The sequence below is a fragment of the Hippoglossus stenolepis genome, chromosome 9, assembly GCF_022539355.2.
Source record: "Hippoglossus stenolepis isolate QCI-W04-F060 chromosome 9, HSTE1.2, whole genome shotgun sequence".
NCBI lineage: Eukaryota > Metazoa > Chordata > Actinopteri > Pleuronectiformes > Pleuronectidae > Hippoglossus > Hippoglossus stenolepis.
Genome location: NC_061491.1, coordinates 26,487,117 through 26,505,021, shown reverse-complemented (window position 1 = coordinate 26,505,021; position 17,905 = coordinate 26,487,117). Strand labels below are relative to the sequence as shown.

Below are 17,905 nucleotides of genomic sequence, written 5' to 3'. Positions count from 1 at the left end.
ACACCAGTTTTTCCCCCCAAAAAATTGCCAAATAAAACTTGTTAAAAGCTTCAACCTCGTGTTTAAAGCATGAATGAGTCATTAAATATTAGTGAAGCCATTTGTTTCAGCCTTGTTTTCTCCAATTAGACGACGGTACTTAAATTTTCATAGACCATTAACGTCAGGTCAATTATTTAGAAAGTTTTTAGAGGAACACACACACACACACACACACACACACACACACACACACACACACACACAGACACACACACACATTTACTTCAGTCCTGTGTAGCCACTGCTGTGTCAGCGCTGGAGAATGTTCTGGCTGAAGCTTTTATCCTTTTCCATCCTTGAGTCTGCTTGTTCTAAAGTTTAGAGGACGAGTGTGAATATGTTTTGAAACTGTTGATCCAGAAGAACAAGGTCTCTGAAGGACACTCTGAAGGATTACTGCAGACCTCTCACTTTCCCTCACCCATTAACCTGCAGCTGCACACACATTTAATAATTGTAGTTTTGTTTGTAACTTGGATATAAAGGCAGATCGGATGAGATTTGTGTTCCCACATTAGACAAACAGGCTAATCTCCTTCTAACAGGTGCACAGGAAATAAAACGCGGCTGCAGAATATCTCTGTTTTGGACCTCTGGGAAAAGAAGAAACGGAATTTTCTTGATGTAATTTTAGATAAAACGGGAGAGAGTTTGTTTTTTTACAGTTAGAGAAGTAGAGGAAAGTTTGTGGAGAGAAAAACAATGAGAGGGCGAATAAAACAAACTCAGAGGACGAAGGTCGGAAACTCAACACCGGAGTCAGGAATCAGAATCAGATTTTGTTATGTCAAACTACTGTATCTTAGCCGATGGTCCAGAAATCGTCGTTATGCTCAGCCGCAGTGATTCTGAGAGCAAACACATGAAAGCTGTGTAATAGTAGAAGTTCACAGAGCTCGGAGTCGGCAGCAGGCCTCAGACTGTAAACAGAGCTGAAGCTGCATGGAGACAGAGTTTGGCTGCCGTCCACGAAAACAGAGATAAATGACTTCGGCCAAGATGGAGTCTGTGTCATCCATAAAACATCGGCGAGCTGGCGACTGTGGGAAGTGACGCCAATGTGTGGCAATGAGAATTTAGTCTCTCACATCTCCAAACCCCCTGCCTGGAGGTGGAGGGAGCAGGACGAGCTGATGGACTCGTCAAAGTTACAGAAAGGAGACTGAATATTTACCCGCAACATATTTTAGTTTAATCTCAGTAAATCCTGCGTCTAACGAATCAGAGCAGGCTAACGTGTCGTCATGGACGTGGGAGATTATTAAGAAAGAGCTAAAATGAATAATCGTAATCCGGCGAGGATGAAGATGAGAAATCCGCAGAGGAAGATATATTATTCACTCAGCGGCGCAGAGTTTCCTCCTGGAGTCGGTAATTGAAATCCAAAGGTCCGGCTTTTAATTCAGCCGAGCTCCGGCTCCGGGTCTCAGGCTCGGGCTCAGCTGAGAGAAACAGAGTCCATCCATCAGAGGGTCATTAGGAGCCTGATCAGTCCCCCGGCCTGGGAGCTCACTGATCCAACTGTCAGGGAAACTACTGTCCCCCTGCACAGAAGAAACTCTGCCAAACTCTCAAAACTAAGAATCCCTTGACTTTTGTGTTAAAGTCAAGAGTCAGCTCTTTACTTTCCCTCTTCCTCCCTCTCTCCTCGCCCTGCCCTGCTCACAGTTTGCAGATGTGCGTGTTTGGTCTGCAGATCGCTCAGCTGGAGGCCTGCAGCGTCGAAGCTACACCACGGTAGACCCGGCACACCGGCAGCGGCACGCGGCAGCGGGAGCTCCGCACTTCAATCTGAACTTAAACATCCAGGAGTGCTGCGGTTTAACGTCGGTAAACTGCACACAGCGGGTTCGTGTTTGCCACCGCCGCTGCTCTGAGATCAGAGATATCTGAGGGGAGTGAAGGGCACGGTGGTGGATTCACTGTTTAACTGATAAACTTTTTACTTTTTAAACTGTGAGTCTGCAGCTGCCGGATAAAAAAATAACTTAAAATTCAGAGAGGTGCAGACAATCCAGCTTCATCTGGAACATCATAACGTCTAATTAACATTATTATTCACTGCAATATATATTTAAATGTATGAGGAGCATCTGTGTGTCGTTAACAAGTCACTGTCAAATCAACGGAAATATATTATCCTAACAATATAAGTACTCTGATATAAAATTAATGCAATAAATGCTCTTTTCTCGAGTCAAGTAATAAAAAAAGAAATACTAAACAGAAAGCTTGTTATTATGGGCTTGATCTTCCCTTTTTCATTTCTCTCCCTCTCATATCCCTCCATCACGTTTGTTGTTCAGTTCGAGAAGAGAGCCTCAGTTTGTCCTGTCAGGATTTTAAATCTGGAACGCTGTGGTTTCACTTCGCTGCTCCTAACAATCTCCACAGTTTTTTGGATCACACGACACAGACTGTTTTTGAGCTGCCTGTCGAGGACTGAACGCGAACGAGATTCAAACCCTTCACCGTCTACTTTTCTTTATTCTAGAGCACGGCAGAGAAACTTTTCTCTCTTTTCTCACTGTTATTGTTTCATTTAAAAACGTCTGCAAATGTTTCCCGAGCTGCTAAACACGAGCCGTAAGAGGCTAGAGAAGACGTGTCGGTTTGAAATAGAAAATTAATTCTCATTCTTTTCAACTTGACTTTCTCCTCCACGTGGATCCACCTGCACAGAGGCAACACGGAGGAGAGGGTGATAAACAACGCTGCTGCGACGTGTCCAGATGCTCCCGAGATAAATCCAACCCCTTCTCTTTGCTTTCCATCATTCTGTCCATCCTGCTCTTTCTAACTAATGGCAGAGCGCTGCATTTTACATTACAGATCCCAGTGTGTGTGTGTGTGTGTGTGTGTGTGTGTAATAAATTGACTTGACTTGATATTTGTAGTTGATGGTAATTTGCTCATTAAACTTGAGACTTGAGACAGAGCGGTGAAGACTGATGCCTGCAGGACAAACACACGCACACACACACACACACACACACACACGTATTTCTATACTTATATTTCTATACTATTTCTAAACCCTCGCTGACACAGTACGTTCCAGTCGTTCACTTCCTGATCCTTCACATCTCTGACCCACATTCTCACTCAAACCTGAAACCTTCTCCCAACCTTGAAGTTTGAAGATGTTCTAACTTTACTAACATGTCACTACTGTCAAGGTCAAAGACGGGTCTGCACAAACAACACACACAGACAAACACAGACACAGACACACAGACACAGACACACACACACACACACACACACACACACACACACAGACAGACAGACAGACAGACAGACACACAGACAGACAGACAGACAGACACACACACACACACAGACACACTCAAACATGCTTCTCTGCGTCTAGACATCTTCAAAACTGGAACAAGGGTCCTGACTTGTATCCCATTCTCCTCCTGAGTGTGTGTGTGTGTGTGTGTGTGTGTGTGTGTGCGCACGTGTTCGTGGCACAGTAACTGACTGAGCCGCCAAATTTCTCTCATGCCGAACACCCTCCGGTCAGGCTGGAATGCACTTGCTGCCAGATAATTGTGTCCTTGTCATAAAACTTTCTCCAGCAGCGATGACAGAGGAGCGATAACTGCTGCCGACACTCTCTCTCCCTCTCCTCTCTCAGTCTCTCTCTCTCTCTCTCCCTCTCTCCCTCTCTCCCTCCCTCCCTCCCTCCCTCTCTCTCTCTCTCTCTCTCTTTCTCTCTCTCAGTCTTTCTCTGTCTCTCTCTCCCTCCCTCCCTCTCTCTCTCTCTCCCCGTGGACACCTCAAGCAGAATCTGCGTGAACGCTCGACTTCAGGCATTTAAAGGATCCAAACACAGATGATGTCACGAAGGTTTCAACAGCACATCAGGGAATAAACATCCAAACTCAAATGGGCAGAAACTAAAAACAAGAAATGTTTGTGACATCCAATAATTTCCACTTGTTCAGATAAATAACAACTTGTAACAGTTCACTTTGCAGCTGCAGTTAATCTGATCCCTTGATCATGTGAAGTCAAGAACAAATCATATCTACATATATATATATATATATATATTAATTCAGAGGCTCAGGATGTTTCCATAAAGAGAAAGTCAACCCTAAATTGGGCAGATGTCATAAATGCATTTTCTTTTGATTGAATTTAACATCAACTGAACTGATGTTGAAATGTAAACTCTGAATGAAAAACCCCTGCATGTGAAATACACAAAAACACAAAGAACTGTAGAAATATGTGGCCTCTGTGATTCCTGTGGATGTGTGAGCAGTAGATTTTATCTGGATTCTTTCTAAATCTCTGCACTTTCTACTCGTCTGGAAACTTTAGTCGGTGAAGAGTCAGTGGAGCTTTGAGTGTCAACACGAGGATTCAGCTCAGCTGTGTGACATCCAGACTCAAATCCAGTATTAAAGGAGGATTGATGCAGAGATGATTGAACTGAGGAGCAGATTAAACACCAGAGATCCTTTAAAACACTTTAAATCTAAAAGTACATTTCTCCTGAAACATCGTTTGATGTTTGCAGCACAGAGCTTTCTTTATTTGTCTTGACTTTTCCAATAAGTCCTGTCTTATAAACCTTGGTTTCTTTTATAAGAAAGTAAAAAAGATGCTTAGAAAGTAGAAAGACAATCGTTGTTTAACAGACACTCGACTAAAACAGGTCTAAATTATAGACTGTAAATAAAGATGGATGATCAGTGTGATAAGAGCTACTTAACATGACAGAAACCATCTTTGACAAACTTGTATTTAACACGTACTTTAAGTAAAGTACTCGACTTTACTTTAAGAAGTTTATGACCTAAACTGCAGCCACCAGGGGGCGATCTAGATGCTTTGGCTTCACTTTGGGAAGCCTACATGTCGTCCATCTTTATTTACAATCTATGTTTTAGAGTCTGCATGAAAAAAAACTGAAGTTTGTCAGTATTAATTCAGATAAGATGCAGAATCAGTAAATAATCAAAGAGCACAACATCAATATGAATCATCAGCCTGAAGCATCGATCTCCCATGATCCTCCTGTGCTCCTCCTACCTTCTGGTTGATGTGCACCTGCAGGAGAACATTCCTGTAGCTGTGGCCGTCGCTGACCTGCAGCACCGCCCAGTCCTCCTCCCACTCAGAGCCGTCGTGGACGTACTGGATCTGCTCCCGCGCCAGCTCCTCCAGCTTGAATCGGCTGAGCGCCCGGTCGCCGTGGAGACGGGACAGCTGGCCGTGGCGGGGCGGTTCAAGCACCATGATCAGAACGTCGGCTGGATTGTCGGGGTCGTCCAGCTGCAGGGCCGACTTGGTGATGGTCGCCGGGGCGCCGGGGCCCTTCACGGGTAGCGGAGCGAGAGTCGTGACCCTCGGAGGCTGGAAACCATTCAGAGGGAAAAGAGCAGAGGGTCGTTTCATTCAGGGGGAAACTGAACAACACACAATCCAAAACAAATCTTCACAATTTACGAGTGAAAATACAATAGTTCCAACAGAGAGATGGAAAATTTCAAGTGTTGAAAACTGTGATAAAAACTTTTCAAGGCTCGGAGCACAGAGAGGAGAGATGGCAATTTCTCCCAAAGACGCCCCAAACTGTCAGATGATGGATTTTCTCTCAGAGGGTCGGGGTGGGGGTGGGGGGGGGGAGGCTGTGGTGTCCTGCCACCGAGGAGATGAAAAGATGAAGGTGAGGGGGAGGTTAAACACGGAGCCTCATTAAAGCGAAGTGAAGCCTCGCGGCGGCTGAGGGGAAGTTTCATCTCGCTCACACAGAGAGCGGGGGGGGGGCCTCTCGTTGGGGACAAGGGTTTGAACCTCACGCTTCTTCTGAGCTCGTAATAAAGTTACTGAGGTTTTTAAAAAGTGCAGGATGTGGATATCTGTAAGAACAACATGGCTGCTCCGCTCCGCTCTCCTCCGAGATGCTTAGGATTAGATTAAGCTCCACGAAGGGACATTTTTGCAATTATAACCAAATCAAATGATACTTACAAGTGTGAGTTATTGTAATAACCCACAGAGACTCACAGTGGTTCTCTCTGACTGAATCACTGAAATTCCATATAAAACTGTGGGCATTTCCACTTTCCAGAGGACAATCTGTCAGAGCTCCGCCTGCGTCTTTCCACTCACTGAACTGTAACACAACCGAACGCCGGATATTACCCATGATCCTCTGCTTCCTGAACCAGAGCAGCTGCTGCTGTAACAAATCCACCAAACTCTGTTCAGAATTCCTCATATTTTCAAAGTTTCCTGCTGAATATTGGAGATAAACTCTGTTGGAGGCTCCATAAAAAAGCCACTGATGCAAATAATTTCAATATGAGTCGTCGTCGCCAAAAACATTTGTCAGCGCCTCAGCTTGGCAGTGACGGAAGCTCAGGTGGAGACACACTCGTCTCCACGGGCGCCCGCTCCCCACGACGAGGAGCTCGGCTGCGGCTGCTTCGCCCTCAGTGCTGCCGGCGGAGCTCCGTGTCTTTGCCGTTACGGCAGCAGCTTCAAAGTGGGCCACATGAAACAAGCCGGTTCCACAGAGAACAACGGGGAGAGTCACACAAACAGAAACCTGCAGTGTGTCTTCACACAGAAATGACCTCTGGGTGAAGTCGCTGCTGAGGGAGTTGAACCGAAGCCTCCAAACAACAAAAGGAGCATGCTGTTATCCGCAGCCTCGTGCCCTTTGTGTTCTGTTGGGGGCCGTTGGGTGACAAACACTTTCGGCGTTGGAGGAATTATCTCCCAGAGACAGGCTCCCGGGCCCCCGGGCCCCCGCCTGAATCCTGTGTTGTCCCTGCTGCAGTTCGTAGGAGGGAAACAAAAGCCTTTGGATGCATTGTTGTGTGGGCGGAGAGTGGGTGTGTGGCGCTGCCTTTAAAATCGTGCCGCGACACGCCGGCCCACTAACGGGAACGAGCGATCCTCGGCTCACAGGTGAGGGAGAGGTGAGGGGAGGTGAGGGAGAGGTGAGGGGAGGTGTCGTCACGCACACTTGAGGCTCTGCAGGAGTTCACAGTTACCAAAGGCTTTTTCTTCCTGGCTCTTTGTTTAGTTCTCCTGCTGTGTTCAGGCTGGATGGAATTCAGAGGCACGACAGGCGGAGTCCATCTGAACCTTGTCCGCCTCGAAGATTGTACAAAAATGCCTTTTTACCTGCAAGTGCCCGTTCATGTTTCTGTGTCAAACTGTCAGAAAGCTGCGAGGTCAGAAAAAAACTAAAGTGAAGAACAGGCCATTTAAGTTGCGGCTGATCGGTGTGTAGCAACATACACAACTGGAATAACCACACCGTGCTGGTACGGCTGCACCAACCAGCAACTAACTTCAAATCTAATCAGTTCATCTTTAAGTTTTAGAGAACATTTTTGTGAGAAATTTGAGTTTTGTGAGGTCACAGTGATTCTGAACTTTAATTTTTGAACACCAGAATCTAATCAGTTCATCCTTGAGTCTGATTGAATGTTTGAATCCTGCACGAATATGTATGATAATGAGGGAAAAGGGGGATGAAATGCTCCATCGCTGAGATGTGTGGATGTGTGAGTGTGACGGCAGCGTTACTGTGTGCGTCTGTGTGTGTGTCTGTGTGCGTCTGTGTGACAGAGATAAACAGAGGAGACGAGACAAACCGACAGATGCTTGATAATGACACCAGACCTCGAAAATGTGCGGAACAAATTCAAATAATGACGGAATTACCTGAGCGGAAAATGTCTCATTTGTCTTTTATTAGGAAGAAACAAATTCTTCCAAGTCTGTGACCAGGAGCAGACACACAGGGAGGAAAGTGTCTTATTTTGAAAGGTTGTGTTTTCGTGGAAATAACATGATGCTACACAAAGTCTTAAATATTCAATATGTGCTACGCAATTAAAATGTTTAAGTGACAAAAGTTTCAACCTGGAAGCACAGGGTGACTTTATTTTGACTTATAGATAAGATTATTATAACTTGACCGTTCTAAGAGGCACGTACAGCAGCTAAATAGTTATATATATTAATAAATGATAAATTATGTCACATTAAAACCTGCAGAGCATTTATATATTTATTATGTGTGGTGTAACTATTAATATCAGTGCGGGGGATGTGTAATTATTTATTAATACAATTTGTACTTTAATTAAAAACCATTTCTGTTAATTATGTATCATGTGAGTTAACAATGCATTAGCATTAGATCTTTGTTCTACCACCGTCGTGGCTGAGAGAATCGTGACATTGGGGAATAACCACATAGCTGTTGTATGTACATATATATTCTTACATATATATTCTTATTTGTTCTTTTTAAATGTATTGCAGTATGATGAACATATTTTACATACTTCATAATTATAATAATTCCTCATGTCTGTATGTATTTTTTTATTTTTGATGGAGAAAGTGTTTCTGATCCTGATACAGAAAGTGTGTGTGTGTGTGTGTGTGTGTGTGTGTGTGTGTGTGTGTCGCGTGTGTGTGTGTTTATAACATACCTGCATTGACACGACTTGAACTTGAATTGTTTCTGGTTGAGAAAACAACTGAGGGTCAGCGACTCGCAGGCTGAACTCACCGGTCCTGCAGGAAAGAGAAGGAAAGGAAGGAAGAGGAGATGGAAAGAGTCACTTGAAAGATGAACATTAAAAAACAAAACCTTGAATCCACGAGGTCAAAGTTCACTCTCTCTCTTCCCTGGTTTCACTCTGAATGAGTCCGAGCTGGAGAAACAGGCTGGAGGCCGCCCTGTGGGTTTCTGGGAAAATGAGTCCTGACAGTGTGTGTAGTCATTAGACCGAATCACATCAGAGCGTGCATGACAGTAACACACACACACACACATGTACACACACACACACACTCACACACTCATCATCACAAACCTCAGCATTATGAAAGACAAGGATTTTTACCCACAATTCCCTGCAGGGTTGGAGTTGGGACGTGGTCAAGTGACTGAGCAGGGTTAGTGACGACTGTAATTGAACTTTTAAAAAAGTAAAATATGACTTTAGCTCATGTCAATCCACTGAAATAACATATTGTTTTTGTATATTAAGCACATTTTTACTTTATAAACTATGACGACCATGTCCAGTTCACGAGCATGGAGGAGGTGGGGGTTCATGATCTATACTTCAACCAGCCACCAGGGGGCAAGGAAGACACTTTGGCTTCACTTCTGGGAGCTGTCACGTCCTCCATCTTTATTTAGAGTCTTATATTTTTTTACATTAATTTGTTATCCATCTGTTTAAGTACTTTTGAATCCCGGGACCGGAGCCAGGGTTCGTTTACACTTCACTTCATCGTCTCTCGTTTTTCAATCACACGCTGTAACATCGTCTCTGTTGACGAGATCTCAGATTTGATTGCAATCTGTCTTTGTTTTCCCGGCGACGCGTAAATCAGGGTCGTCCCTCCTCTGGTCCAGGAGGTGGTAAATGTTGCTTGTTGTTGCTTTAATGAGACAGAACCACAACTAGTTTAATAGAGAAGGAAGCTGCAGTTATATCAAGGACAGAGGAGACGGAGCAGGGATTTATTAGAGGAGACTCCACCACCTCTACTGAGGTGAACAGGGTGTTTAAAGTTTGTGAAAGTTCTGGACTCAACTCCTCCAGGGACGATACTGAAGCTCCTGAAACACCTCTTCAGTAAAGTCTGGACAATACTTCATGTTCACGGCTAGAAACTTGTTTTATATGCAGAGTAGAGTCTGATTGTGACTCACATCCAATGTTAATGCCGGAAGTTTTAAAACCTCAACCTGAAGTGGTTTAATGCACGATGCTACATCTTAATATGGGAGAATAGATGTGAATATAGTATTGACGCAAATTCAAATCTAAAAACTGGAATATGAGCAGAATATCTCTCCTTTGAGGGAACTGGACGGTGAGAAGTTATTTCCGAAGCCTGTTTCCTGACAGTTCCTGGTTTATGGGAGAAGTAAAGATTGTGTCTGTTGGAGAGATGGATCCATTCACACCTTCTCAACATGTGGCTGGAACCACATCTGGATGCTCCTGAATCTCCTGAAACTCCTCAATCTGCCCGAGCCCCTCGAGGTGACTCGGGGTAAATGGGTCTCGCTCGTCTTATCATATTCGTGTCTCTACGTGAATCACGCCCGGCGCACTGCAGCCGCTTCTCTTTAAAACTCACAGTACACATTGTCACAGAGCTTTTCACCAATAATTAAACGTTTTTTTACGAATTACAATTGCCGGCGTCTGAAGTGAAATTTGTCACAGCTTCACAGCAGTTGTTATGGGTGGAATAATTACGGCCCATTAAAGATGTATTGGACGGCTTATTAAAATAACATAAGGGAAAGAAAAGCCACAGTGCTGCTAAATCTCTTTTTATGCACATAGTATAAATGTGACCGGTATATTTGTTGTATTCATTATAGATGAAAGACGTTTTAATGCAGCCTTGAGACTCAAGTGTTTGATCTGCGTGTGTATAAATACTTCCATGCTGAGGTAAACGTCCTTCCAGACATAAAGTACAGTTTGTGTTCGCTCCTTGGAACTTGTCGTGTTCTGCCGAGAAGAAAATATACGTTCTACGGAAAGATGTTCAACGCCTCACGATCTCTTTTATCCACGATGATCTGCAGCGTGCGGCTTTGTAAACGGTGGGTTTTATGTTTTTATTCTCATGTTGGAAACCTCGTCTCTCGAGGCAATCAAACCCGAGAGCTTTTGTTTTTGGCTCCGTGTTTGTCTGCTTTATCCCCCCCCACCCACTCCACATAATTTAAAAAATATGGCTGTAATATGCAGATTTAATCCTATTTGGGGGTTTTATGTTTTTACTCTCTCCATCAATCTAATGGCTCAAAACTGGGCAGACGACCGTATTCTGCTAATTCACTGGCATGAGACCATGTTAGGGCCAAACCAGCTAAAATCAGGGGTTGAGTAATGGGTTCTTTAGAGATTTCTGATTGGCTGAACGGACGCTGGCCTCGAACCCGAAACGCCACAGCAGAACAGCTGTACTGCGGAGAACTGAGCTTTTAAAGAGGCTGCATTTATTCCTCCTGTACACGCAGCATTAGCAATCCTCTTTCATCCTCCGAGGTCACACGCTGAAAATGCAGAAATATGCAAAGACGGCCGCATCGACTGAAACGTGTGAATGTAATGTATCTCCAATCCACGTGTGGGTTAATGGAAATGAACTTTCCAGCCAGGAAGCGGCATAAATCAGAGCGGCGGCGGCGGGCGACTCAGACAATAACTGGAGCGGCAGTAAAATGAAATGTCATGACACTCGTGGATGAAGAGGAGGGAGAAGTAATTGATGTCAACTTTAATATACTGTAGAAGGTAAATATTGTGTCACAACAATGGCAATGAAATGAGAAATTAATTTTAATACCGGCTGCAGTTTAAGTGTCGGGTGTAAACTGGACGGTGTGAAAAATACATCGGTTAAAGCAAAGGAATGAGTTGGATCCTGTTCGGATTCAAACCACCGACCTGGATTTGTCTTTCTGATGTCTGAAGCGGACGCGTCCACTCCTCAGCTCCTCCCACGTGAAGGTGTGTTCTCCGGTCAGCTCCTGGCCTCCTCTCCCTCGGCCCCCCCTCCCTTCTCCTCCTTCACCCTCTCCGAACAGAAGCAGACGCCCGTTGTTCGGAACCCGGACGAGCTGGAAGACGAGCCGCTCCGAGGGGCTGTCGGGGTCCTTGACCGCGAGCAGCGCGGGCGACAGCGGGGAGGTACCGCCGACAGGAACCAGCAGGGAGCCGTTCACCTGGAGGGCGGGGGGGTGGGTGTTGGCTGTGATGGGCAGGGACAAAAGGAAGATGAAGATAAATGGGAAATCTAAGATCTTTGATGCTTTTGTCGGAGTTAGAGTGAACTTGAAAAGTCCAGATGAAAGAAGTTTCGACATCAGACAGTTCGATCACAACTTTCGTGACATTTTTCAATAAACAATGTGAAGAAGTGCAGATTAATTAAACTTCATTCAAAGACCCAGAAGTTCAGAAGTTCACAAAAGAAACTGGTTTCAGATAAAATGGGAAAATAAAACTGAAAAGTTGACAAATTCTACTTAAAAAAATGAGTCATTCTTAATTATAATTAAGCAAACTGTCAAAACACAATGAGGAACTTTGAGCTTATAAGAAATAAATTTTAAGGCTTTTTAAGGCTTTAAATGTCTCTAATTAAAATTACAGCAGGATCAAACTACGAGCGGGTGTGTGTGTCTGTGTGTGTGTGTGTGTGTGTGTGTGTGTGTGTGTGTGTGTGTGTGTGTGTGTGTGTGTGGAGCGAGGCGTCTCATTCCTGACGTGGCATTTTCAGAAGCTGCTTTAATTGGAGCTGACTTTGTTGAGGAACTTTGTAAAGATCAAGTCGTCTGAGAGGCCGCGTCGTGATCTCATTACACTCCCTCTCCTCTGATGATGCCAACAGGCGCGATAATAAAGTCCTAAACTTTCACTTTTGTCCATATAATCACACTCACAGACGACGATAACCGGATCATTCAAAACCACTAGTTTGACTTGTTCTCCTCTCGGCTGGAGACAGAAACAAAGCCTTTCGTTCTCAGGCTATTTCCACTTGATTAACTTGTGGATTAGTTGAAGCCTGGAGGCTGAAAAATGTTCATTATTACACAAGAAGTAAATCATTAATCACAAAGGCCAACGTGATCATATTTTTCTCTATTAGAATTATGCTTTGTCACATTTCATAAATCATCTCAGGACCACGGTGAGGCGTCGTGAGTAAGAGAAAAGTACAAGACTCCTTTAAAGACGTGACTCTGCACATGAGGCATTTGTCAGGAGAACTAAATTATTATATCACAAACAGGAAACTCCTTCGGTGAGACACTTAATGTTCACGTCTGTTCTCCGGAGTTTCTAACAGTTCAAAAGTTTAAAAAACTTAAAGCCGTTGACGGTGTTTCTAACAAGGGACGGACGCAAAACAGAAAAAACTAAACTAATCTAAATATCACAGGATGAAGAAGAGGATCCATCCACGTAGAAGACACAGACGAAGGTGACGACTTGGAAAGAGAAGGAGATGTGAGAGTCTTTGGTGATGTGGAGTTGATGTGTAGTGAACAAACAGATAAATAAGCCATTTTCCTGCATATTGCATCAGTCCTTCATCTGAACACTCCTTGTTGTTACAGCAGAGATCTAATCTTAGGGTAATACTCTATTATTCTGTACTAATAAAAGTATAAATATCACTGCACTGAATTCTGGAAACATTTCTTTTTGTAAATGTCTATAAACATCTCCCGCAGACACAAAATATTCCTGAACTCAGTTGTTTTAAAAGCCAGAAACATCAGTATTGACTTGATAAGTGTTGAGTCAAAGATCAACAACAATGGCGGCTTTTTAACAATTTACAGTAGCTGTGTGTGTTTATTCATTCAAAGAGGAAACTGAAGTCACTGAAGTCTTTTCTCAGAGGAAAACTTGTTATCATTGTTCTTCCGACTTTCTTCAGCGACACACAGATGTTTCACCTGCCACATACTTCTTTTTTTTTTTAACTTGTTCCCGCCCCATTTCTTTTCCAACTCAGCCACAGATGGATCTGAGTAACGAAAACATCTGGCACATCAGGTTGCAGAGCATGTTTCAGCTCATATACGTTAAACAGGCAGACGAGGTGTTATTACCCTGGCAGGTCCTGGTCTTCTGGTCGGCGTAGTAACCGTGACCACAGTCCGGGGCGCAGTATCCTTCTATGAGGAAGGTTCGATCACGACAGGCTCGGCAGTGTCCGACCCCGTCGCACAGAGCGCAGTCAGAGGAACAAGCTGATGGAAGGAGAGTAGGAAGTAGGAAGTAGGAAGTAGGAAGTGGGAAAGTAGAGTGTGAGAAGGAAAGTTAGTACAAAGTTTTCTTAATTATTTTCTATTTCTGCTGGAATTCACAAAGAGCTTTTCATACTTTTTAGTTTTTTAATTATTACGAAGTGTATAATTAAACACAGAATAAACCCTCACGTTTGCAGAACTGCGTGGAGGCGTCCAGGAAGTAGTTTCTGCCACATTCCAGAACGCACTGACCCAGCAGGGGGGCGAAGGGAGGCTGACACTGCTGACACTCTCCGGGACCTCGACACTGCACACAGTGCTCGTCACAACCTGCAGACACACACGATTTGTCATTTTGGAGAATATTTGTCATATATATGATGTTTCAGCTTATCTCAAAGTGTTCTTGAGACATCGTGTTCACAAGAAAACGACGGACAGACAGACAGGCGACCTGAGAACACGATGGGTCGGACCACTGAGCGTCTCCAGGACAGAACCAGACCTGAACAGTTCAAAGTCTGAACCTTCACGGAAACAGCATCAGAGCTCATAATGTAAAACGGTCTCTCAACGACCTCTGTGCTTTCTGCTGATTAACGGTTTTAATAAGAAGGGAAATGATAGAATATTTAATCCGGAAAACTTCCGTCGGTCACTAATGTGCAAGTGTAAAAAGTAAAACAGTTGAAGATACATCAGCTGCACACGACACGCGGAGGATCTGCTCTCTGCTGAACTGACCGAGGCATCTGTCTCCGTCCCGATAGGAGCCGGGGGAGCAGCCCTGGGTGCACACTCCATCCTGCAACACGTAGCCTTCCATGCACTGCAGGCAGTCCGTCCTCAGGGGGCCTCTACAGGCGTTACAGCTCCAGTCACACTCTGGAGGGAGGGAGGAGGAGGAGGAGGAGGAGGAGGAGGAGGAGGAGGAGGAGGGGGAGGAGGAGGAGGAGAGGAGGTGTGTGCAGGGACGTTGGGATTAGACGAAGGTGGGAGCAGGAAAGAGAGAAAGAGATTAATAAACACTTTTTCCAGCAGGGGATTTATTTTAAACCCATTTACCTCTTCTCTCTTTTCACATCTGTTGTGTTTGTGCAATGCTCCATTAATATTGGCAAGAACACTGAACACAATTAGGACAAATGAAAGTGTGTGTGTTTGTGCTGTGGGACTCAGGTTTCAACAAACAGCAGAGGATTTACCTGCAGAGGCAGAGAATTTCAACCAGGGGGCGATTAGGAGGGAATCGACAGTTTCATACATGAGTTGTGATGCTTCACACGACAAGAGACACTCTGTAAATGTCTTTGGAGATTTGTCTTAGAAACATGACGATCAGTATGAAATGAATTAACTTGTCCATCAGTGGGACTGGGAGACACTTTTGTCCGTCTGCTAAGAAGTGAACCGGTGGACGAGCCAAAGAATGTTCTAACGATTATATATTTTTTAAATCTTAGATGGATTTAAACAGGATCCTCTGGACGTTTGTTTTCAGATGGATAAAAACCTCTGACTCGCTCTCCAAACATTCACGTCTGTGCCGGCTGCCTGTCAATCTCCTGTGTGACAGCGGCTCAGCAGAAAGCAGATGAGTGGGAGCAGCAGGGAGAGTCGAACCGTCCACAGGGTTCACTGAGGACGCAGAGGAGGCCCAGAGGTTTCCTCGTCAGGAAAACATGATCAATAAACCAAAACTGCACGCCGGCTGCTGGCAGGAGTGCTGATGGTTTTCTAAGAGATTCTCTCAGGGAACTTTGAAAGTTCCTCTGTGGTCTGGGAACTGGAAACTCCCAGAGGTTCCTCAAAGCCCTTTTAGTTCTCAGAGAGCGGCGCTGCTCTCGAACGCTGCTTGAGTTCACGCTGGGTTCAGTGGATTATGCAGGTGGCGGCTGAGGGATGAAAAAGAAAACACAGCCTCGACGAGCTGGATGGAGCTAGAACCACCTGTCGAGACGGGACGCCCTGTGGACCGCCTCGCAGGGAATCAAACTGTGACCGGAGCCGCTAGCAATTAGCTCAGCTGCTAATCCCACAACAGATGTGTTCCACCTCGACTCAATTCAATTTCATTTGTATAATGTCAAATCAGATTAAACGTTATCTCGAGGCTCTTTACAGAGAAGGTGAAGACGTTCGACTAGAAGGTGACTCAGTGGAGCCCCCCCCCCCCCAGTCGCCTTATTGAATAGATAACAACACAAGGTGAATATTAAAGACACAACACGGAATCAAACGCCCCGAATGCAAAGGCAACAACATGAATAGAAACGACACAAGGCAAATTTTTTAGTTGTTTTGTTGATTTTGTAGTTGTGTTGTCCCTTATGCAGTTGTGTTGTGGTGTTTGTAGTTGTGCTGTGGTGTTTGTAGTTGTGTTGTCACTTATGCAGTTGTGTTGTGGTGTTTGTAGTTGTGTTGTGGTGTTTGTAGTTGTGTTGTCCCTTATGCAGTTGTGTTGTGGTGTTTGTAGTTGTGTTGTGGTGTTTGTAGTTGTGTTGTGGTGTTTGTAGTTGTGTTGTCCCTTATGCAGTTGTGTTGTGGTGTTTGTAGTTGTGTTGTGGTGTTTGTAGTTGTGTTGTCCCTTATGCAGTTGTGTTGTGGTGTTTGTAGTTGTGTTGTGGTGTTTGTAGTTGTGCTGTGGTGTTTGTAGTTGTGTTGTCACTTATGCAGTTGTGTTGTGGTGTTTGTAGTTGTGTTGTGGTGTTTGTAGTTGTGTTGTCCCTTATGCAGTTGTGTTGTGGTGTTTGTAGTGTGTTGTCCTTGTAGTTGGTGGTGTTTGTAGTTGTGCTGTGGTGTTTGTAGTTGTGCTGTCACTTATGCTGTTGTGCTGTGGTGTTTGTAGTTGTGTTGTGGTGTTTGTAGTTGTGGTGCCACTTATGCTGTTGTGTTGTGGTGTTTGTAGTTGTGTTGTCACTTATGCAGTTGTGTTGTGGTGTTTGTAGTGCTGTGTTGTGTGTAGTTGTGTTGTTACTTTTGCATCTGCCTTGTATATTATTCATTTGTGTTTTCTGTTGATAGTCTTTTGAGAGACATCTCGGCCAGTTGAGCAGTTTTTGTGTTATCCTGCTAACAAACAAACAAACACAGACCAGAACCTCCTTGGCCGAGGGGACACGTCATTTCACACGTCTCATTTGTGCGTTCGCAGTCACACGGAGTCAGATTCAGTCCGACAGGAAGTAGTTTACGCTGGTTAGTGGGTGATTAGACACAAGAACACGGTTATGTGAGGAAAAGACAAGTTATTCATTCAGGAGCGTGGATCCTCTGAGGCTCATTCCTCAACATCTCTGTGCACAGGAAGACGCAACAGTGAGTTAAAGCACACACACACAAAACATTTAGGATTTGCATATCTGGTCCCACAGTTTATTACATGATCGATGGACCCCATAAACGCCGTGTAGCACGCTGCGCTACACGCAATATGGCTGGAGAGTAATTTATGAATATCATAAAAGACAGACTACATATCCTCAGTGTTAATGTGCTGCGCCCCCCCCGTCCCTGAGTGTGTTGGGTTGTCAGTTGGCGGCGTACCTCTGCAGGCGCGGGTCGTGGTGTTGAGGTAGTACTGGTGGGCGCAGCTGTCGTACTGGCACTCTCCGAACAGCAGCACCTTGGCCGGGTCGCGGCACGACGTGCAGACGCCCGCCATGTCGCACGTCTGGCACTGGCGCTCGCAGGCTGCAGGAGACAAGGGGGGGGTCAGGTGGGACAGGAGGTCGGAGGGTAAAGACGAGCGGGGACAGAACGTTGTGGAACAAAAACTGATTCAAACGTTGATAATTCAATTTCACGTTTGCGGTGAGGACGTCTTCTCATTAGTGTTTGAAAAATTACAACCCAGCTCTTCAGGCAACAGGATTTAATATAATACACAACCAGGACGAGTTGATTAGATCCTGGTTGTTTACTTGCTCGTATCTCAAAATTACTCGACGTGTTCGCATTGATTTTGTCCGAAGGCCAAGGATTAAACAAATGTAAGGATTCATAAGCATTTTCAAGAATTTGCTCATTAACTTTAAGTGCGTGGCAGCCTGAATAAAAAGA

At 44.7% G+C, this 17,905-nt stretch overlaps 1 protein-coding gene across 1 annotated transcript in view; it reads right to left on the bottom strand.

Moving 5' to 3' along the window:
• fras1 (Fraser extracellular matrix complex subunit 1) overlaps positions 1-17,905 on the bottom strand; it is a 186,381-nt gene that overhangs the window by 46,243 nt on the left and 122,233 nt on the right. Inside the window, exons 22-28 of the mRNA XM_035164875.2 lie at positions 17,390-17,536; positions 14,588-14,728; positions 14,033-14,173; positions 13,703-13,843; positions 11,523-11,826; positions 8,523-8,607; positions 5,092-5,415 (exon numbers count right to left, since the gene is read on the bottom strand). Of these exons, the coding sequence (XP_035020766.2) occupies positions 5,092-5,415; positions 8,523-8,607; positions 11,523-11,826; positions 13,703-13,843; positions 14,033-14,173; positions 14,588-14,728; positions 17,390-17,536 (1,283 nt within the window). The remainder of the gene's footprint in view (positions 1-5,091; positions 5,416-8,522; positions 8,608-11,522; positions 11,827-13,702; positions 13,844-14,032; positions 14,174-14,587; positions 14,729-17,389; positions 17,537-17,905) is intronic.